The following is a 22,543-nucleotide window of genomic DNA, read 5'->3' as shown; positions in this document are numbered from 1 at the left end:
ACTTGCTTTCTTTGACTTCTTAGCTAGTCAATCATGGAAAAAGTACAAAAGCACTGATAGATTTGGCAATTAAATCCTCAGATCTCGTGATCAAACATAACAGAAACATTGACATGAGAACAAATAAAATAGCAGGTCCATGACCCTGACATGTAAACAAACATGTCCGTATCCACTTCTGGTTCCCATTAACAAACTTTCAATGTTTGTTTAAGTCAATGAGCAAAATTTCCTCTATTGTGCACATCATGCATTATGCAAATCTCACTGTTCATTGTTGTTCTCAGTCCAAACGTAGCTTGTGTTTGTAAATCCGTAATGGTTTTGTTGAAGTCTGTGCTGCCTATCTAACTTTCTTGCTCCAATCATGTAATATTTAGAATATGGACAGTTGTGTTGTCTGCTAAATCCTGCGGCTTCTACAAAGAGTGCAATGGCAGCTTTGAGGCCTTTATGGAAGCCAGCTGCCTTGGTCAAAAGTTTCCAGAGTTCCATTTATCTGGGATGGGTCAGAATCAAGTGATTCTGACACACTTTTCAACAACTTGAAGATATTTAAATATGATGATTTTACTCATTTCAAACTCACTCGTAAATCATTTCCAATTCACTCATTGACAAGGAAACATAAGACCAAAAAAAATAATATATAGTGTTTATTTTATAGAATAAACAATACAGTTGAGTACAAGCAGTTGAATGAAAATCTGGAATTGTAAACTTTTTTTTTTCTTGAACTTTTTGGAAAGAGATCTGCCATGTTCAATCTACATGTTCAAAGACATTTAATTTGAAAATGAGGCGAGCCACAGCAAGGGAAATGTTTTGCAAAGAATTGGCAAGCGAATATTTCCTTAGTTTCTTGGTGAAGGTCTGGTGAGGACATGGAAGTGGGCAAGCGAGCGATACAATCAAGAGCACTAGCACTAATACCCCCTGCTGCTGATCGCCAGGAATCATTTTTGTGGTTTGAGCTATTTTGTATTCCATTTGCGGATTCGGGGCTGTGTACCAAACCAGATTTCTTTTCAAAGCAGATATGAGAGGAGCTAGAAAACCATGAATAATTTTTCTTATTAATATTGAAATATAAATCTCATGGCAGTGTCACAAAAAAGACTTATGTGCTTTTACGACGTTTTTGTTGTTGTTGCAAAAACACTTGGAAGGATCGCACTGGTATTCCTCACAACCACCACCAGCTGTGCCTGACAATTTTGGTAAAATTGGCAAAGGGTCAAGACAGAATAGAGGAAGGGGGAGTACTGGAAAAATGAAGTTACCTAAATGCAAAAACATGGACCAGTCAAAATGTGGTGCCAGTGTGCTCGGCCCTCGTTGTCTAAACTTGTTATGCTGTAATTATGCAGGGCAGCTGCGTGCGCTCACATAAACATTCTTTTTCTCATTTTCCTGAAATTCCTGGTGAATAATTCATGAAACTGAGGGCTTACCGTTTAAATCGAACATTTGCTTGTTTTTTCTGTTGGTTGATATGGTCAGGTGTCGACACACTAATCAAACTCGGGCACCAGTTTCCAACCGAACCAAGTTTTCTCGGTGGTCTTGGTTTGGTTCCAAACAAATTTGGGGCCTATTCATTTGGGGTGAGGAAGCCAGCCAACCTTTATTTGCTCCAGCTGTCAGAAACCCAAGTGTGACCCGAAAGGGCATAACGTTGACGTAAGTACAGCAGGTAGTAAAGTGCTGAAATGGGTAATGATTAACAAAAGATGTTTTGGATTGGGTTTAGGGTTTAGGTTTGGGTTAGGGTTTAGGATGGGTCGTATGTCGTTTTCTCTATATGGGGTAAAGCAGATTTTGGGTGTCAAAGCCAATGATGAAATATGATGAATATGCCTGTCAGTGTTGATTGGTTTGGCTTTGGTATTTTTATGGATGTCCGAAGCATTCAACATTCATTTTTGTAATCATTTCTGACACATTGATGCTTTTCTATAATCCAACCTAATTTGCTTCATTCACCGACGTTATACAAGATCCCAAGATTGCTATTTCTTTCCGGTATATGTACCCATTGTTGCAGCCATGCGTAAAGCTTACCCCCTGCTGAGTAGAGATCAAAGTCTGGATGTTTTTTCCCTTTCCCCTTGGAGGGATCCTTAAGCCTGTTAACTCCTCTCTTCGTTTGTGAGATTGTCATCTAGAGACTGATTGTACAAAAGAAATATTTAAAGAAAATCCCAGATCACCTTTGCAATGATAATACTAATGAATCATATCTACTTTAATGCAAGGTTGTTAGTCCCTTATGCCCTCACCTCTGTTGCCAGGAATTTCTTATCTCTGTTAGAGACACGAAAAAAAACACAAATTAAAAAGGGGGTGTGTACACCATTTGTCATCTTCATTCCATGAATATCTTGCACTGGAGTCGATTTTGTTGACATACTTTTGGACCATAATCTTTGCAAATGTGAATACCGTGACTGACTTTGGCGAAATAAGTGGTGAAATCACGACATTTTGCCTAGACGATGGAATCTGCAGTGCTGTGAGTCAGTATACCTTTTATTTTTATTTATTTTTTTATCACAAACCACAGGTGCTGTAGGCATTATGATCAGTCCCTCCCCACCTTGACAATGTCACGCTCTTTGGATGCATGACTGGCTCTTAATGGGGGTTGTCCAAAATATTGCCATTTTTTTACTTTTTAATGCTTAGACATGTTTGTTAGGATGCAGGTATGTCACCACACCTAGAAAAGTATGTAAGCTCTGATTTGCTCTCTAATATGCACAGAAATCTTTCCAAAGGATTCGATTGCTACTTTTCAATGTTTTTTTTTATGGCATCAGATATCGACATTTGAAGACAGCAGGCAAAAAAACTTGCTGATGGAACCTGATGGTTCCAGTTTGGTGAACAGGTTGACACAAAAGTTCCCCTGTTGCTCTGATTGGAGGAGAGCTTATCAAAACAAAATAACGGGCAAAAACTGGTCGTTGGAAATGTTGATTTGGTTCTACTTGTTCTGTGTTCATTGAGATGAAGAATACTTACAATGCAGGTCAATCCAAGCAAGGCTTTCCTGTCTGTGTAATTGCGTTAAGATATTCTCGCAAGCCTTTTCTCTTAAGGTGTCTCTGGTAGCTGCTAAGCTGACCCTTTCTTAGACTCTGCCACCTGTCAGCAGTCACACAGCACTTCACACCAGCTTAGCATAGCCAAGCCGGTGCCAAGGCCAAGGAATGCGACATGACAACGCATCCGTGCAAGGCCAAGATTGTAGTGATAGCTCAAGATGGCATATTATGCGCTCGGAATAACTCAAATACCTCGTTTTACATCTGCGGTTAACCGTCAGAGAATTTCTAATGAAGCTCATTTATCACCGAATGTCTTGTGAAGAATATTTTTCAAAAGCTTTCACCGTAAAGACTTGCAGAGGGGGAGGTTTACACACTATGAAAACAAAGTCATGAGTCGGCTTGTTGGGTGACTGTTGTCAGTGGTGGCTGGATCAAAGCTAATGGCTTTAACTGCACAGAGCCAAGAAAAAAGATATTACCTCGCACCTGAGAACATATCGATGTTGACGTCTGCTACGTATCTGGTGCGTAATTGTGCACTGACCTGCGACACTTAAAACTTGGGTGTTCTTCGCTTTGGCACAGGTTGTATTTAATTTTCCATAGGCGTTAAGGTACAGAAGATATTGCAAGTGCCGCTATAAATATGAAATGTGAGTGTCCATTAGATGCTACGCAGTGGTGCTTCCCCCCACGTGTCAGGTGGTTGACATTTGAAGTGAGCCAAGACAGTCAGCGAGGCAGCCAAGAAGAGAAAGTAAATATGTTTTTTTTTCTTCCCCAACAAAATGACTTGAAATTAAATTTGATCATATGTAACAAAACCGTTTTAATTGGTGATCTTAATTTGAAATTCCTGTAAATCACTTGATTTTTGTCAGCCTCTTTTATTGGCAAAATGCAGAATAGTGCAGACTGTATAAATCGGATATTTCTGCACAATACGAGAACCAGTTGGCTCCAATGAACTTGTAGTTTAACCGACACAGTTACAGAAATAAAGTTCACGACTATCATCTGGAGGTGGTTAGGTTACCACAACTTTTTGAACGCATTAGTTGATTTGATTTAGCTGTGGTACAGCTGGACCTGACAGACGGCCACCACCCCCAATCGGACCGGCCGCGAACGTTGATCCGCTATTTTTTTTTTTTTTTTATGTGTGTCAGGCTTTTGTCTGATGCGCTGAATGCTTTAGTCAGTATCTGTGTCAGTGGTGCTTAGTGTGGGGAAACCCTGCTGAGGACGTGAATGGAGGGCAGTGGGCTACATCAAATCAAAACAGAGGAAAGAAAAGGGGGAGGGGTAATGATTCATTTGCCAGGCAGATCATAATGAAACTTTTGTCCGTCCTCGTATTAGCTTTGTTGTCACGCATCTCTGCGCACAACCAAGTCAGGCATCAGATAACATCTTGACGGGCGGTTAACGTACATATTACACAGGCAAAGCAATAGAGCTTCAGTCTGCCGTGCCCGTCGAGCACCAACAACCTCCTAATAAGGATTCTTTGAAGAAACACAGCAGACGTTGAAGATACTCTAAGACAAATGTCACTGCTGCCGAATTAACGTGACTGACACAAAACTAAACTTTGACCATATGTCGGATGTAAACACGTCAATAAACACCACAATCCAATTTCCACTTGGGCACAATGGGTGCTGTTGAGCAAGTTATATGTTTATATGAACTTGGCTGTGGTATGTCTTTGCATCAAATGGCCCAGGCGGGATCAGATGTCGCAGCCCCGGTAAGGCAACCTCGGGTACCCCGCTCCCTTGAGATTTTGGACACGGTGATGTGTTAAGGAAATCCACCGATAGCACACCTGTGAGGGAAGTCAAATTTAAAAGAAACGATGGTGGTTTATTTGCATCTCGGCAAGAATGTCTCTTGAACAGCGATATTTGCAAGGTCTGCTAGCACTGTGCTGATGATCAGATTATGTTGCGGTTTATGACTTGTTTGGTCTTTTCATCTCTTCCCCCATGTCTCTGCTTTTACTGTGCTTGGACTTTCACGCCCTGTGTGTCCTGGGAGGCCTTCCTATGGCTTCCAGTGACAGAGGCTTCTTCAGTCTGTGTGGCCCCCGCTCAGTTTTCTCTAATCTAAACCATCATCACCACATGGCTTTCATCATAACATCCAAAGCATTTCCAAGCAACAGGAACAAATTGATGAATGTCTTTATTCCTTTGTGCCCATTTTCAGCATCCTGTCAATGTGTGAGAGTGAAAGTGCATATTCGTGCAGGCGTTTTCTTAATCCAAGTATTCTCTAACGTCCAAAATCAAACACGGAATGTGAGATCAGTTTTACCTGCATTGTTGCCAAATAATTTCCACCTGAGTGCTATAATCTGCTTTCATTGACCCTTTATTCACCTTAAGTCAAGCTGAAGGGGGTGATTCTTGGCTAATAGCGTGCTGAACGTCAATGTCGGAAAGTCATAAAAACTGATTGTATTGAGTTTTTTTTTTTTTTTCTTTCTGAAGTCTGGAAAACGGAATTTTTACCAGCGCTTCAAACCAGCAGAAATGTGGCAATGTTTTTGTTTGTCTTGTTGATTCTGTGGTTTAGCATGCAATGCAGTTGCTCATCTAGACAGGCAAATAACAAATTCAAAATGTCTGAATCTTGTTTTCTTTTTTAAAACTAAAGCACTGGGTATTTGGTGGAGATTTTCTAATAAGAGATACTGATTTACTTTTCTTAATTTTAATCAGTAGGCAACCTCCCCCACAAAGGTAAATATCGTCATCCATTGACGATTGTTGGCGATTCGTCTTTGCTTTAGATGAACGACGAGGACAGACAAAGGTTTATTGATGTTACCGTGGCTGGAATAAAACTTCTGAGAAATAATCACACGGATGGAGGATTTTATTTCCCCTGACTACTCCAAAAACAACCCAACTCTCAGTGCTTGCATGTTATGTTAGTCAGTTAGCAGAAAAAGCAGCACAGCCCTCAAGGACAAAATGGCGAAATGGGGGATGGTAAGGCCGGCGTGATAAATCGCCAACTATAATTTAACTGGAATTATTCAACTAGTATATGCTATAGTATTTTTAATCTTGAATGAAGGTTGCTACAATTGCACGGTCCTTACAATACTTTGTATTGCAGGTTATAATTATGTTACCTTTACTTATAAGGAGATGTTGCATCTCAGATGCAGTTGAAGAGAAGAAAACAGCTGGGGCATCAGCATGAAGTAAAATACTTTCAATTTCAGTTAAAAAAAAAAAAAAAGAACAGCTTATTTTCTCTTTTGGCTGCATCTTTCTTTGTGGTATGTGGATTTACTTCCAGCATATAATTACCCTCAACCTACAATTAAATCAAAATATGTATTGAATAAATCATAAAGCTGTAAATGATTCAGGCTTGTTATGCAGCTCAATTATGGTTTTAAGCAGTCATACAAAAGATATTGTCTGCCCAGAACATATGCTATCACTTTAGATTTATTTGGGCTCTTATTCTGAGATTTGCATCGGTACAATAAAATATAAAAACAAAATCCTGACAATGCAGAAAGCTATTTAGTTGGAAGTCTCAGCTGGTTCCAGGTAAACATGGCTGCTAGTGTTGAGGTCTCTGAAAGAATAAGCTCCGTGGTTTCGTCCCCGGCTCGGAAAACGCCAGCTCTTCGGTGTATATCAGTGCCAAACGGTATGGAACTAATCTCCACTGAGCTATTTCTCATTAGAGATGGGCCTCTGAGCCCTTCATCAGAAGGTAGATGGTGGACAGGGACAGGGAAAAGATCTGTCTGTTCTTGCAGATGTGCCTTATTTAGTGTCGGGAAGGAATAACTTTCTGACACTTTTATTACAGTCCGGAATAAAGGGCTAAGAGGGAGAGAATAAGTCTTGAATGTATGGCTAAGAGAAGATGGAACAACGCATGCTTCTGGATTTACTGGAGCCTAGTCAATGTCAAGCCAGGTGCTGATGCATCACTGTCTTCCTGTGATCTGGTCACAGTCACTTGTTAAGCAAGGGCTGGGTGTCAGGTATTTGTTGGATGATTTACATTTAGTGTATTTGAGGAAGAGCAGTCAAATATTCCAGATTTAAAATCAAGAATGAAAGGGAAGATGTTCCATTGGAAGTAATTTTCCTTTGTATTTTCACCTCAGGGATCACAATTAATTCACTTTTGAGATATTGAAATCGGTGATAAACATTGAAAGATCAGTCTTAAGATAAGTCTTTAAAAATCATTAGTTATATTGATCATATATGCCACCTTTGGAAAGCTTAGCCTTGTGACTAACACAATGTAGCAGGCAAAACCAAAAATATGTTCAGACATGTTCTGTTATTTCTATGCTTATTTATCAACTTCCAGATTTATTGTTTGTGGATGCCGTTGCCTGACTGTGACATTTTCCATAAAAAGACCGGCCTTCCTCATTAGCCATTTCAACCATGTACGGCACTGAATGTGTAAAACATTCTCAGCTCTGATTCACTAACACATAATAGCATGCTGTCATAAATCAGAATCAGGGAAAGATTGTTAAGTGGACGAGAACAGTTTGAGGTGTTGCATTTCAGCAACCGCATGTGGTCTGATTTCAGCTCACACTTGACAATCGTGCCGTCATTTCATTTTTTTAAGATGATTAAGATTGGACAACGGCTGCTGAGTGACTTTGGTGCACTACACCTGAAAGGCCTCAATGGCATACACAATATGGACCTCAGCGTGCTGAGACAGCAGACTTGACAGTTTGTAGTTAATCCTTATAAGATGCTTATAAGATGATTTACTGCTTCTCACGCAACATCACACCCAAAAGCGACTTAAACCACCTCTTAAGCCTACAAAGTCTAAACTATTAGATAATTGACAGGACATTATTTTTTTTCAGATTTTACTTGTTGAATGAAATTCAATGGACACAAGGATCCAATATTGTCTTATTTAAAAAAAACTAAATAGGTCATTCCACGAACATCCAGTGGGTTTAACCAAACTGACTTGGATGTTTATGAAACTTTCTCTACTTGTTTATTTTCAAATTTGAGATTGATCAGAACAGGGGTTTGGGAGGTATGAGCCCTCAAATTTTTATATTCTCTGCAATAAGGGGCGTGGCTATTTCCTTTGAACCCTTTACAAATTGGGTATTGTTGGAAAAGGAATTCAATAGGTATTCCAAATCTGCCATCATTTAGAAGGTTGTTTCATATTCCAGGAATTTTACCTTTTGAAATATCATTTGACTTTAAAATGAACCTTGTGGATCACATGATCTCCACAAAACACATAAGGTAAAAGTTTTAAATGTTTTTTTTTTTTTTGTTCGTAGTAGAGTGAAAATATCCATACTCTCCGATATTCAGTGATTGTTCATTGATTTTTCATTGAAATTTTAATATTTATTAACAAACCAAGATAAAACGGCTGTATACACTAAGGATGTACGTCCATTTGAAAGATGTTCGTTTTTACATCGAGTCATCTTGTATGTAGTGGTATGTTGCAAGATAGTTGCATGCTGTGGGAAAATACTGGAAAGGCACCTTAAGACTCTGCCCGCTTATTTTGTCTGCTCCCGTGTCTGGAAGTAGGCTGTGTGTGCCTACAGAACTGGCAACCAACATACATCCTGTCTCTTTCTCCCTCTGTTCATCCGCTAAAGGGATTTACTCGTTTGCTGAAATGGCCTGCAACAATAATGAATGGGAACCTTTTGCTCAACATCCAAAGTGTATGCATCCATCGGTGTGTTTCTCACACTTTAGAATGGGATTAGCAGCAGCTGTTTGTAAAGAAGTCGCTCATATGCGTATATTTGTGTGTATATGTGTGTTTCTGCAATGCAGCATCAATCATGTGTCAGAGAATGAGAGCCTGATCAATCAATCCTTGGCGTCAAAGTCATGTTTTTAAAGTGCACCTATCCAATACCTAAAATGTGCATCCATTATGAATGAAAACAGCAAATAATCAAGAAGACGGAGAGCAGACGGTAAATTAGACAGTTGCTGCATCTGCAGCAGCATTTCTGCTGAGTCAGAGAGCGTTCAAGAGCATTGATGGGACGACATGCTCAACACTGCCACTCTCTGGCAGCTGTGCAAGCTGCTTGCAGGGTGACAGATGACCAAAAGTTGTTGCAGGAAATGTTCACGAGCATGAGAAGGACCCACATAGTTTTCAACATGTTTCCATAACTGATTAAGGACATGATTGTTCCTTCGCCATTGTGGTGTTTCTGCCATGAATTTGCATAATGGCAAGCTGCAGATTCAGCACTGTCAGCAGGAAACTGCCGGCTAATTCTGCACAGATGTGGCGTCTGCTCTTCTTTTTGCGCCGAGTTTTTGTCTCACAGCATATTTTTCACATTTCGCTCGTCGGGAATAATTGCTGGTATTGAAAAAAAAAAAAAAAAAGAGTTATTTCTTCTTCATGGCAAAGTGAGTACACTTAAACCACAATTCATAGGCGGTTCATTTAGGGTAGGATAAAACAAATTTGTCATATTTATTCATCATTTGCTTTGAGACAACATTATAGAAGGGAGGATTCCACATGTGTGACTGATTTATCTCCTTTGCTCTTCATGCAGAAAAACTCTACAACTCCACTGGAAGAGAGCTGAGGAGAGCCCTCTTTTCCCTCAAGCAAATCTTTCAGGTAAGTCGTCCTTCTCCCCAGCTGCTTTCTTCCACTTCCACAATGGTAGTAACAATCATGCAGCTATGGTAAAGCTCTTATGGAAGCAGTTGAACCCCCACAGGGGGAGAGAAGGAGCCTTGATGGCCCCATAGTGTTGGGCTGCTGTCTTGCATGCTCCCATCTGAATGTTGGCCTTTATCAGAACATACTCCAGTTGGGCTTTAAATAACTATGTTACTGACAGGTGAGACTTGCAGGTGGTTTTGTCGTTGCAGATAGAATTGTCTGAACAACAAATAAGATGTAAGGGAACACTTTCCTTGTGCTGAAAAGAAGACTTAAAATAGTTGATAATATAATTACAGCTTTAGTTGCTTTCTTTGTCAAACTGAAGGCCCGTGGGCCAGATACGGTCCGCCATGTCATTTCATGTGGCCCCCGAAGACAAATTGAGACACTGCTAGTAATTTTTATGAGCATTCATCTTTTTAGAATATTTGAGCAGTTTTTACTCGTCTCAGAATTCAAAGCATTATTCATCAGTTTGTTGCATAGCTATTGACATCCATAATGGCTGTCCGAAGGAAACTACGATGGGGCCAGCAACAAAAGATGAGTTTGACAGTATAATACTTCAATGGTGAAAGAAGTTTATCAACCATATCGTTTTCTGCCTATCACATTGCTTAGCAGGTCATTGTTTTATGTATAGCATCACTCATGCCTCTAAAACCTTTAAAAAGAGTTTGGCAAAATGATGTAATCACTGTCATTTCCTTTATGAGGTACTAAAGCCTTGTTGTCTCATCAGGGGCTTGTCAGTCCTACCAATTCAATCAATAACAGTGTTGTAAAAGAAATTCTTTTTTTTAAAGCATATTTATCTGATTGCAGATGATTTTGAGCTAGTGTTATGTTGTTTTTGCTGTGCAAAGTTATACGATAGCAATATAATGTATTGTAGCAACAAAACAACTTTATTGATGTTTGGTAATGCAAGCAACATGACCTTTTCTTTTTTAATTTACTAAGAAGTAGTGACTTTGCTCTCGTGAGGATTTCACTCGACAGTGACGGTATGCTTTTTATGTCGAATAACATTCTCGGATGAAAGTTTCACTATGCATTGTTTTTATTAGTGTGTATGTGGTTAACCATAATACCTGATGTGTGAGAGAAAGCATCATGCCAAAGGGTATCTATCTACAAAGCTAAAAGAAAATACAAAGAATGAGTCAATTTTGAAATAGAAGAGTGTTATTTTTACATTGCAATTGCAAATTCTGCTGTGTTGTGGTGAATGAGTTGGGAGACAAGCACGAGACGCAACTAGTACTGCAACAACCAGTTAATGATTGCATTAAGTTGAAACTCCATTATGGACTATGATTGTTGTCGTGTTGAAGTTTCATTTTCCGTTCCAAGGCCGTTTGGATGAGCTACAAAAAAAAAAAAAAAAAGATTTTATTTTACGATGCATTCTCCCCTCTCCTCTTTAGGATGACAAAGATCTGGTGCATGAGTTTGTGGTGGCCGAGGGACTGACTTGTCTGATCAAAGTGGGTGCTGAAGCTGACCAGAACTACCAGAATTACATCCTCAGAGGTACATTAACCGCATGGTGTTTGATTACATGATCACACTTTCACTTTGGGTCTGAAGGAGGACTTAGACCAATCAATCCCCAAACACTTGTCTTTCCATAATAAACCTGTCCCGAAGCATGTGTTTACAATGTAAATTGATACCTGGGCTGTATGACCTTCTCAGATGAAAAAAAACAAAAAGCATATGAAGCAATGTTGAGGCTAAATTTGATGGCTGGTTAATTTATCAGTCCCCTGGTAGTGAAGGCGAGAGACCACATGCTTTCAGTCCAGATAGTGGAAGCCTCACTCACCAACTGCAAGGTCACTGACATCGAACCGCCTGTATCAGGGTCACACGTGCTTAAGTAGCTGATAAAAAGCTGTTAAGATCATTAAATTTACCCCCCTTTTATATTGTGTTTATCTTTTCCTTAGCTCATGTTTTTTTAACATCTCTTGTATTTGTTTTACAAGCCTGAGCCAAAAGTATCAGTTTTGCTTTGATTTTTATGTGATCCACTAAAGGGTTGCAAGATTACAGGAATTTACGAAGATGGAAACTTTCCATGAGGGTAGTATACGAGAATTATACTCCAACTGGAACTCGGTAATGTTCTTAATTAGAATTAGACAATAAATCGAACAATAAATATAGAGTGACGCGCACACAAAAAATCTTCTTTGTTAAAGTTGAATCATGTTTGCATAAATGTTAATAGTTATTACAGTTTAAGTAGATTTTCTATTTCTACTTTCTTGACTGGTGGTAACTCCATGGAAAGTGCAACGCTGAAAAATGACAAGAACTTTGCAAGTTGAGCTTTGACATTTGAGCAAAATGCTTCCCAAGTGGCTACGACTGCACTTTTATGCTTCTAATGAGCATCACTTCAACCGGTCTCCTTTTAGTTGACCTTCCTGTGCCATTTTATTTATTTATTTATTCCCTTAAATGAGTCATTGCCCCCTTGTGCAACCTTTCAAAGAGTTGACCTTGTCTGGATGTCAGTGACAAGTTACTTCTGCCCCCCCCCCTCCATCCCCCACCTATAAAATTGAACACGACCCCTGCTTGCATTCTGTTAGCACTTTTTTTTTTCTTATTCACGAATTGCACATGAGTAGGAGGTGGTTTTATTTGGAGCCTCAAGCATTGGGGGAGATGTTAGTGTTGCTCAGTGCTGAATGATGAGACCACTTCTCATATTATTTTATGTTCCTATCTGATCAAAACACGCTTATCTTTTATTTGCTCCTTTTCAGGTTTCAAAATCACTATGAGAAATTTAAACACGACCACACTCCCACAAGAGCCTTTAACCCATGTTAATTCCTCATCTTGTTTCTCTTGACTTAACCACGGAATACTGAGAATGTAGTAGGTCCGTGCCTCCCTCTCGTAGAACATGAGCAGGGGTACACACGCCTAGTTTGTAGATGTGTGCAGCTTTAAATTTGATGACTGAATGAAATATGGAACTATCCCACAGAAGAGGGGATTTAGTTGGGGTAGGGAAGGAGCACAGGCTTGAGATTTTCCTACATGCACACAGACAAAAAATGCATGGAAACTTTTTCTGTGTGCTTTTGAAAGAAATAACAATAAATAAACAAACAAATCAATTTTAAAAATGTATTAATTAAATTGATGAATTTATATAATCATAAAAATATCTTATTTTGTCAGGGAACGATCAAAACAACTTGATCTACTTTTTAGATTAATCTTTGTATGTAGTTTGTGTGTGTGTATATATATATATATATATATATATATATATATATATATATATATATATATATATATATATATATATATATATATATATATATATAAATAACTTAAGGCCCCTAAGGTTGTGTTTTTGTTTTGCTTTGTATGTTTTTTTTTAATGCGATGTGTTTCAAGTTGAAGCCAGTTTGAAAAGGTAAGAAAGACAGCCTTAAACTTTTCTGTCTGGAGTGCCTTTGAAAGCTCTCTCATGAATCAATAAAACTATCTTGGAAAATGGAAAAAGTATTCACACCTGCATCTAGTGAGCATATATTTTATAAGAGCAGGTTCCCAGACTTCACTCCTTGGAATATTGCCATCTACACTCACATCTTGCTTTTTCCATTTCTCACTTATTGCCCTGAAGGTGTCTGTGCCCAGTTCGTGCTATGATGTGGGTTATTTCAGGGTCCGGTCCCTTCTTAGGGCCCCTCGCACCTGGCTCACAGGGCTTCCCTCCTTGGATTTAACTTGCTGGAGGCCTGCAGTTTTAGACCAGAGGGGACCTTGTATGCCTTCATCACCCCATCAGTGCAAATGGGGATGAGGTCACTCTTTCGGAGGTGTTTTTTTGTCATCTAGTCTAGCTACTTTATGGTCAGCCATGCTGCAAGGTCACTAATACAAGGGAGTAATTAAAGCCTCATTAGATTTGGTCATTCTTCCATCCATGGGTGATTTACTCAAAAAAAAAAAAAAAAACAATCCTGTATACTTACGCCGAATGGGAACCTCTAAGATTGAACGATTATAGGCGACGCTGATCAAAACAAATTGAGTCATCAAAACAAATGGTGCCATAGAAAATAATAAATATGTGAACCTGTGATCATACAATTTTAATTTACTGTACATGGTACACGTGAGTCAACAAAAGTATTTCCAAAAAGTTTAAGATGTTTAAAAAGTAAAATAAACTTGGATCCCCTACTACAAATAGTGATATTACATTTGATTTTCAGCATTTGCTTTAAGCACAATGCTCCTTTAAGTTGGTCAAAGTAAAGAAAAAAAAAAGATGTGGGAGCAGCATCAGACAGACAAACCAATTACAGCCAACTTGAAGCAATTATCTTTTTCTCTGAAACGGTCTTTGTGGACAGTCTTCAGCGTGATCTATGTTTTTTTTACTGACACCAACTCTACTATTTCTGCCCCTGCACTGTCTGTTGTTTTTATAATGAAACACACTAAAGTTGACATTTTGAATCTACAGGAATGAGAACAAACGTTCCTTTCTCCCTTTTAAAGTCGACGAGCGTAAGGGATCATGCAGCATGTAACGCTTGCGCAGCTCCCTCCCAGGAACATAAGTCATTACATGGCGTATTATGTTGTATAGTGGATTACATGCTATAGAGTTGGCAGTCCAGTTGTAATAGATAAGTCATGCTCATGTTTCTTTTTGTGCTCTTTGCACATCTTTTTTACTCTTGATTTTGTCTCTTTGGCATTACAGTTAAGAGTTTTAAATGATGTGGCGGTTACAAGGCTGTAAATTGAAGCTTCTTGAATGGCCTATTAAACTTTTTGGTGACCTCTACAATGGTCTACCAGAGTAACTGAAAGACACAATACTTTTTTTGTTTGGAGTTTAATAGCTTTTGTACCAACACAATCATTTGGATGTACAATGAGTGTCGGAAAGGTTTCATGACTGGGGTCTAGACAGACTACCACTTTTTTTTTACTTCGGTGTGGGCCAGACAACCAACGACACGTGTAGTTGTTTTGTTCTATGCACAAGATAAGCTTGACCATGGGAACATGACTGTTCATAATGCCTTGAGCATCTGACAGTTCCTGGTCAAGAAGAGCATTGGTCTATTGAGCAATCTCTGTACTTGACCTAGCGGTGCAGCCCCCCCCCCCCCCCCCCCCCCCCCCCCCCCCCCCCAAACTCAAGGGGGGCATCAAGGCAGCTCTTTTTGAAGATGTAGATGACATCAATATGGCCATGATGACAGCTGCAGAGGATGGCGGATGAATCCTTCCAGAAGTGCATAAAGGCATGGCAAAGAAGGCTGGGAAAGCACTTCAGACTCCAGGAGATTACTTTCAAGGGAAACTCTTGTAGTTTTTTTGTTTGGATTTGAATTATATTTTTGTGACATCATTATTTTTTAACCTTGTCTTATCCACAAGTTGACAAAGGAACAATGTTGTGCAAGGTGTCAACAGATTCATGACCTTTCTGTTTTGACAATTTGCTGAGAAATAAGTGACTGAAGCTATCCAAGTTGTGTTGTCTGGCTGTGTTACTGCTTGGCGCCACCAGAGGGGCCAGACACTTACTATCGCCCCTTCGTCTGCATAAACATATGCATGCTGCTTTTTAACGGGAGCTATGATTTTAGAAGTAGACAGTTGGAAGTGGACAGATTCAACCAAAAACAATTTGAATGTGTTTATTGGAGATGGGTTCATTTCTATTTGTATTCCATTGTTGCAAATTCTGATTGACTTGCTACTTCAGAAATTGCACTTTTGAGCAAATGAGTGGCACACGTGTTTTTATCCTGCAAGTCCTCAACTCCGCCGGTGACATTTAGCCTCCGGCATGGTTTCTCTCCAAATGACTCCTTGCGCCGCTCTCTGGCAACTCAATTAACATGTTCAAGTCTCAAAAGCTTTTGACTCAGCAACCTTTACATGAAAGGAAACCTTGACCTGCTGACATTGTTTTTGGTTAGATCATACCAGTTACCCCCAGCTCACCTCAGGTGAAAGCTAACAGAGCCCCTTCGGTTCCTCCTTATATGGTAAGGCAATTTAGCTCCACCTGCATGACCTTCATACTACTTTTCTTCTCCCTTTATAACTGCAAGTGTATTACGGAACAAGAATTTGAGCATTTTACTTTGTCTACGAGTACAAATGTTTTTCTTGGGTTCACATTTACAATTAAACATTTACTGGAAGAGAAATGACACATCCTCAATAGAGCACTTCTTTGGCCTTTCCTCAGAAGAGACCCTTCATCATCACTAAAAGCACCAAAGCCTCAGTTGTGCTGAGAGAGCAGTAGTAATGTGAAAACCGAAGCTTCAAATTTTCTTCATGAACTAGTTGTTGTATTTTTTGGCTCCTCTAGATCACACATTTGGATTAAAGACATTTAAAAATGTCAAGTCAGTGTATTTTGTCACACTTTGGGATTAAAGACATTTACATGTCAAGTCAGTGTACTCTGAGCCAAATGTTGAACAGAGTGCTAGAACAGTATAAAAAATAGAACTGGTTCATGAAGCAAATGTGAAGCTTCATTTTCCCACCACATGAGAATCATGCCTATAAACTGTGCACTATTAACAGATGGTCATTTTATTTGGGAGGATATCAAAGTCAACAGGATATAGAGTAAATTTTACTTATAAGAGATTTAATGTCAATCCAGGACTCTGTACTTGGAGTTCTTCACAAGGCTTCATAAGCTTGTTTGTATGTCATTAGAAAATCTATTTGGGTTTTGGCCCACAGTCAGTTGTCAAATGCCTGCAGACGTGCGCTTCACATCAAATTGGAAGCATCGTCCTTATATAGTGCTGGGACTTTTGTGTATGTCTGGCAGTCGCCTTGTTGACTGGGGATGTTTTGGCGGGGGCAAGTTGTCTTGCTCTAATGTCAGGTCCCGTGAGTATGCTCTTCATGAACATTTCAGACTCGAGTTAAAAGGAAAGGAGCAAGTGTGATAAAAGCCAATACGAAATCTAACTTCATAGAGTCCAATAATATTTGATATGGGCTTCTAAATTTTGGTCATGCTCTGTGATTTTCTCAAAACAGGCTATCAGATTTTCATTTGTCTTTTGAAATAGGAAATCTTAATGGGTTCTAATGAATCAAAAACCAGATTACACAAGCTTTTAGGATGTTTGAGCTTGTTGGTTTGGTTTGATTACTTCAATTTTTTTTCACTTTGTGGTTCTCATCTGTTGTTTCCAGTGAACTTTTTTTATCATGCCTTTAAATGGATGTCAATGTTATTGCATAGGATGTTGAGATGTTGACATTGGCGGCAATTTTTTGAGAAAAAGAATGGCCGTTAAACAGTTTCTAAACTTTGATTGAAGCGTGTCCAGTTGCCGTGCATGCGCGTCTCTGACCTGTGAGTGCAGCTGCTTGCTAATGCACAGCACAGCAAGATAACAGCCTGAACGCGACGGAGATTTGGCTCCTCTCCCAAAGTGCTGATAAAATAAATTCTCCTCGATGACGGATGGTCCAACTGACCCACTTTTGTATACATTTCAAAATTAAAAACCAAAGGGGCAAAGTGATGAATGAGTTTGGGAAAGGAGGCTTTTGTGTTGACTTCACGCATCTTTCCAGATAAGGTCGCTCCGTCGGGGCCAGCTGACTCATGTTTGCGCTGCCACCCAAACCTCAGATTTTTCTCACCTTGGCAGCGGTCAGGGAGCAGCCTTCCCTTCACATTCCTGTGGATTTGCAGCATAATTGCTGCGGTTTACGAGAGAGAGGTCTTTAAGAAACACTTTCAGAACCAGCGCTGGAGCTCAGACGCTGGCTTTGGGTCCTTCATACAGAAGGTCTCTTTGCTTGTTGTCCTTACGGCCATGTGTTTTCTTCCCAGGCTATTCTTTCCCATCGTGGATACATTTAAATTCCAATCATTGAGCTTTGAAGGCAGCTCACCGTCTGCCAGCATCTCATTACGTGACATCCATGCAAAAAGGGGCAAAGCGCTGTTATTGTTGTACTTTGTGTGAGGTATTTTCGAGCTGCTCATGATTAACCCAAATGGAGGCCCACATTTTTGGCCTCAGATCAGTGCCTGAAGTGGACGCTGTCCTGCACAGCCTCAGCGCTCACATGCTCTTCTTATTAATTCTCCCAAGAATATATTGATGTTGTCTGTTAAACAGTAAAAAAAAAAAATAATATTGGTCTCGGTCTATTTGCTATCATCCGTGTTATTACGTGACGATCCAGTAGAGAGTTCAGTTTGTTTGTCTTTGCATTATTATTGAAATATGTGGAAATACAAAGAGGAAAAAAAAAGGCCTTTCATGTTGCACTTATTATTGCCAATCATTGAGTCGTCATGTAATCATCAATAGGGGGAAATGAGTTTGCTTCTCACAGAGGTGGCCTCTCTGTCACTAAGTAGACGTTTCCCATGATTGCGTTTTCCATAATGAACGGTAATTTTAGTTTTCGAAAACAAGTTGCAGTATCGTTTTGCTTTAACAGGATAACTGCTCTCCATGTGGTTTCATGTCTGTTTACCTTTGAATGTTCTTAAACCTTCGCTGGCATGAACTAATTCCATGACGAAGCAGTTTTAAACGACTCTTAGGGCAGGATCACCGTCGTGCGGTTTTTACTAGCGTGGATAAATGTTAACGCATTTAAGTTCTCAATCTGATACATTGGCCACACAAAATCCTCACGTGTCGTCGTCTCATTTAACGGTCGACTTGGAAGCGCAAATGCGTCGTCTGTCAGCAGGTGAGCGTTGATGTTCTGTGATGCCACACCCATCATTATGTTCTTTTACCCTTCAAAATCTTTTCAGCTATGGGTATTTTCAATAGTCAGGTGAAGCCAAGACATGAACTGGCCCAGTGGTCATATCGTAGGTCAGCTAGTGAAGAATGTAGCTTAAGTCTGGAAAGTGTGTTAGTTTGAGTTGTTGGCTGTTTGGATGCTGAAGTCAATAGAGCAGCTGTTCATCATGTCATTACTACCTGTCATCCATCCATCAGCAGTGCTGCCAAGCAGAACCGGGGGTGTTCGGTGAGAGGGTGACACTTGAATTCATGTTGACTGAGGAGGTTAATCATGTTTTTAGAAACACACTCTTGATGTGGTTTACCTCGACTCCACATTGTCCACGCCGACGCTCGGGCCTGGCCGCATGAGAGGACTGTCAGGAATGCTTGGGCCTGACATGTTGAGTAATTAACTCGGATTGATAAAAGATGAACTGTAGCCTCCGCACGCACACACACACACACACACGGTCAGGAACATCCAGCCGCTGCACCTGGGAATTCTGGCTTATCTATGGCATACGAATAATTTCCAGCTCCTCCAAAGATGAGAAGTATGTGACTGAAGGTGCAGTCCTCTCATCTCATCTCATCTCATAACATAACATGATGAGCAGTTTAACATAAACAAGTGAAGATTAGTTCCTAACTACTGAGGAGCTCTCAGTTAAACCACTAAGTCTTGGATGGAGCAGTTGGTTGGATAAAACCTGCTTTATTGGGGCCTTGTGTTAATTTTATATTTATTATTGTTTTTTATTCAAAGCTCATGTTTGTCGGGATTTTTTTTTTAGGAAATCCTGTCAGTGTTGTCTTGTCACATCTGAACAAATTGGAATGTGCATGATTTGCGTTGTTGAATTGTTAAGATTATCATATGCTTAGCAGAGATGTGAGTTTTGGCAGAGGGCAGCTGAGCTCAAAGGCCAAGAGCACTTCTTATTTGTTACTTTCAGGCAGACCAAGAATCCCTTTGAATCCCAATGATTTATATGACATTTGATGGACCTTAGTAGACACTCGGGACTGCAATGGTTTTTGCAGATGAAGAACCTGAAAACTTTATTTCCTGTAAAACATTGACCAAAACTTGAGAATCTTAAATGAAAATCAGACAACAGTTATTTGATAGTTTCACTTGATCGTACTTTTGCCCTTCCCGAGTGTATTTATGGTGATATCCATCGAAAACAAGGAAAGTAATGCATTCACATCAGTATGCTGAAATACTGCTTAGAATATTATTGTGATTGTATTTTTTTTTTGTGGTGGTGGAAGTTGATGGAAATCTATGTTCATTATTTCTCATGAGATTATTTTCAAATCCACATAAATCTATGGTCAAACAGCTTCCTGGGAGACATTCTGTTTGACTTCTGATGCTCCATTAGTTAACACTAATAACTAATAACATCAATAAGTTACTTATTGATTTTGAAAGATGTCCTGAATGGTAAATTGGAAGTTCTCTCAATGTTACCAAGTTTTGTTTGTATATTTTATTACCCCCAATGCCCCCTCCTCATTGCCATTAGCTGATTAATGGAGGTAGTGGGGTCAAGCTTGGCTCATCCTGTTAGTGTGAACGCATTAACCCCTTGTTGTGTGTGCGGCAGTGATCACTGAGGCTCTACTAAGCACCTACTGTTTGAAGAGGGGGGGGGAAACATTTGTCAGTTCAGCTGTACTCTTCCCCTTCCCCCAATTCCCCTCCTTAACAGAAGCCCCACACTTGTCTGACCCGAGCTCTTCCCCACTGAGATCCCTTGACTCTTATTTTCCTCTTATTTATGTATCCGCTTACACATGGAAGTCATGTCAGCGTCCATCGAGGCGGTCTGCTCAAATATTTTCCTTACAGTCACGTCGGTTGACTTGAGGGATGAGTGCGCCGAGTTGTTTTTTCAAGTTTCTCCTGGACAGTAGCTCAAGTTTCTATGGGGTCCACAGCAATATAATCAACACCTTTCATAACAATGCACATCTGTTTGCGATGTTCACCTTTCAGATGAGAAAGGGTCAAGCTCATATTCCACACAAAAAACGGCGGCATAAAACATTTGATTTTTAAAAGAAATGATTCACGGCATTTCTTGGGAAAGTGGCGGCGATGTGGCTCAGTGGTGGAGTGTTTGTCTCCCAACTTGAAGGTGGTGGATTCAATCCTAAAGCCACTTCGACCATGTCAGAGTGTCCTGCTCAAGGACAATTTTGCTCCCAGTAGGCCCTGGCAGCAGTATGAAATGACAATAAAGGCAATAATTAAGTTTAAAGAAAGTTCAAAATTTGTATAAATAAAATGTTTTAAATAACTGTTGTTATGATTATACTTAATTAACCAATTAGGCCTATTTAATTGGAAAAGATTGATCAATTTTCTTCAATAAGACAAATATTTCATAAGCTAAATTAATATAAAAGAAATTATTCTAAGATCTCTTAATGTTGTACATTTTTAGTGGTGCTGATTTAGGTCGTCCTGTACTTTGCACTCCCAAAAATGCTGGTTTGTGTGTGTGTGCACGTGTGCGTGTGTGTGTGTGTCATGGTTCATTCTTTGAAAAAAAAGGCCAAGACGACCTGCTGTGCATTGCCACTGAAATTAATAACATTGGAAATTCCGTCGTTCTTCCACTTGTTTTGAGAAGGACACTCAGTTCTCAGAGAAAAGACAATAACAAGACTTGTCTGGGTGGATGATTAACTAAACCTTCGCCTCCATCTCTTTTTTTTTTCCCCCTCTCCAGCTCTTGGACAGATCATGCTATTTGTGGATGGCATGAATGGCCTCATTGCAAATAAGGAAATAGTCCAATGGCTCTACACCCTTGTCGGGGCTAAGGTAAAACAAAAACATTTTATTTTTTTTCCAAGTATGATGCCATGGATCCACTTCCTAGATTATACATTCTAAAATTACACACTCACTTCTTTCAACCTACAAGTTAGTGTAGTCAACTCAGCCCCCCTAGTGGCCAGATTCAGCTGTGAGTGTAACCCCTTTTTGAACCATATTTATATCAGTTGTGTTTTATAATCTTTTTCATATAATAATTGTTTTTATATTTATAGATGCTCCCTATTAATGGTGTTAAATTTCTGCTAAACTAGCACCCTGTATAATTTGGTTTTAAGTTTTAGACAATCACACACAAACACAATTTCCTGCCAGGCTCTTATCAAGTCACGCAAGACAGGATACAATGATGACAAAACTGTACTTAGGAACTGTGTTTAGAAATGATCAAATGTGCTTCTCCCACTGTGCAGTTTCGTCTGGTGGTGAAGACAGCGCTGAAGCTTCTGCTGGTGTTTGTGGAGTATGCAGAATCAAACGCCGTCTTATTGATTAATGCCGTAAATGCTGTGGATGCCAAAAGAGGTAAAACGATACCTAGAGAAAGCAGAATAATAAAGTGAATCAGAACAAATTAGTCTAGTCTTATTTGGATCATTTTTGTAGAGTGAAGTAAGTAATTGCAGAGGAATGCATCTTAATTAGATCAGTGCATTAGTTGAGTTAAATTATAATCTCATTCAAATCCACTTGTCGAGTGTATAACTAAAACTTGAAATAGGAAATGTTGCTATCAATCAACCTTTTCTGAATCTGCACCGAAATTCAAATGTAGGAATGTATTTCCATATGTGCTCTGTGTATGACTGGCAACCGGCCCAGGGTCAAATGTCATCTGGGATAGACTCCAGTTCAACAGCGACACCAATGAGGACATGTGTTGTAAAAAGAAAAAAAAACAAAAGACTGATTCTCCAATGACCACCATCTGCTGTCTGGATTTGACTATTTCAGGCACAAAAATATGGGGCAACGTCATGGAGATCTTGAATGAGAAAGACGGAGTAGATACTGAATTGCTGGTGTATGCAATGACGCTCATCAACAAGGTCAGCAGAACTTCAATAAACTGTTTACGAGAACTAAGTTAATTTCCAAGAGTTTCT

General features: G+C 39.6%; 1 protein-coding gene across 3 annotated transcripts in view; it reads left to right on the top strand.

Moving 5' to 3' along the window:
• fhod3b (formin homology 2 domain containing 3b) overlaps positions 1 to 22,543 on the top strand; it is a 60,910-nt gene that overhangs the window by 23,673 nt on the left and 14,694 nt on the right. For 2 of the 3 annotated variants that reach the window (XM_085918935.1, XM_085918934.1), the window contains exons 5-9: positions 9,652 to 9,719; positions 11,201 to 11,306; positions 21,328 to 21,422; positions 21,851 to 21,962; positions 22,392 to 22,486. In XM_085918935.1, coding sequence (XP_085775061.1) covers positions 9,652 to 9,719; positions 11,201 to 11,306; positions 21,328 to 21,422; positions 21,851 to 21,962; positions 22,392 to 22,486 — 476 coding nt within the window. Of the gene's footprint in view, positions 1 to 9,651; positions 9,720 to 10,505; positions 10,778 to 11,200; positions 11,307 to 21,327; positions 21,423 to 21,850; positions 21,963 to 22,391; positions 22,487 to 22,543 lie in introns of those variants that run through there. The other variant, XM_085918936.1, reaches the window with a different exon arrangement.

This window comes from Syngnathus leptorhynchus, chromosome 8 (assembly GCF_054491065.1).
Source record: "Syngnathus leptorhynchus isolate UIUO chromosome 8, UIUO_Slep, whole genome shotgun sequence".
NCBI classification, from domain to species: domain Eukaryota; kingdom Metazoa; phylum Chordata; class Actinopteri; order Syngnathiformes; family Syngnathidae; genus Syngnathus; species Syngnathus leptorhynchus.
This window is presented reverse-complemented; position numbering and strand designations above follow the sequence as displayed.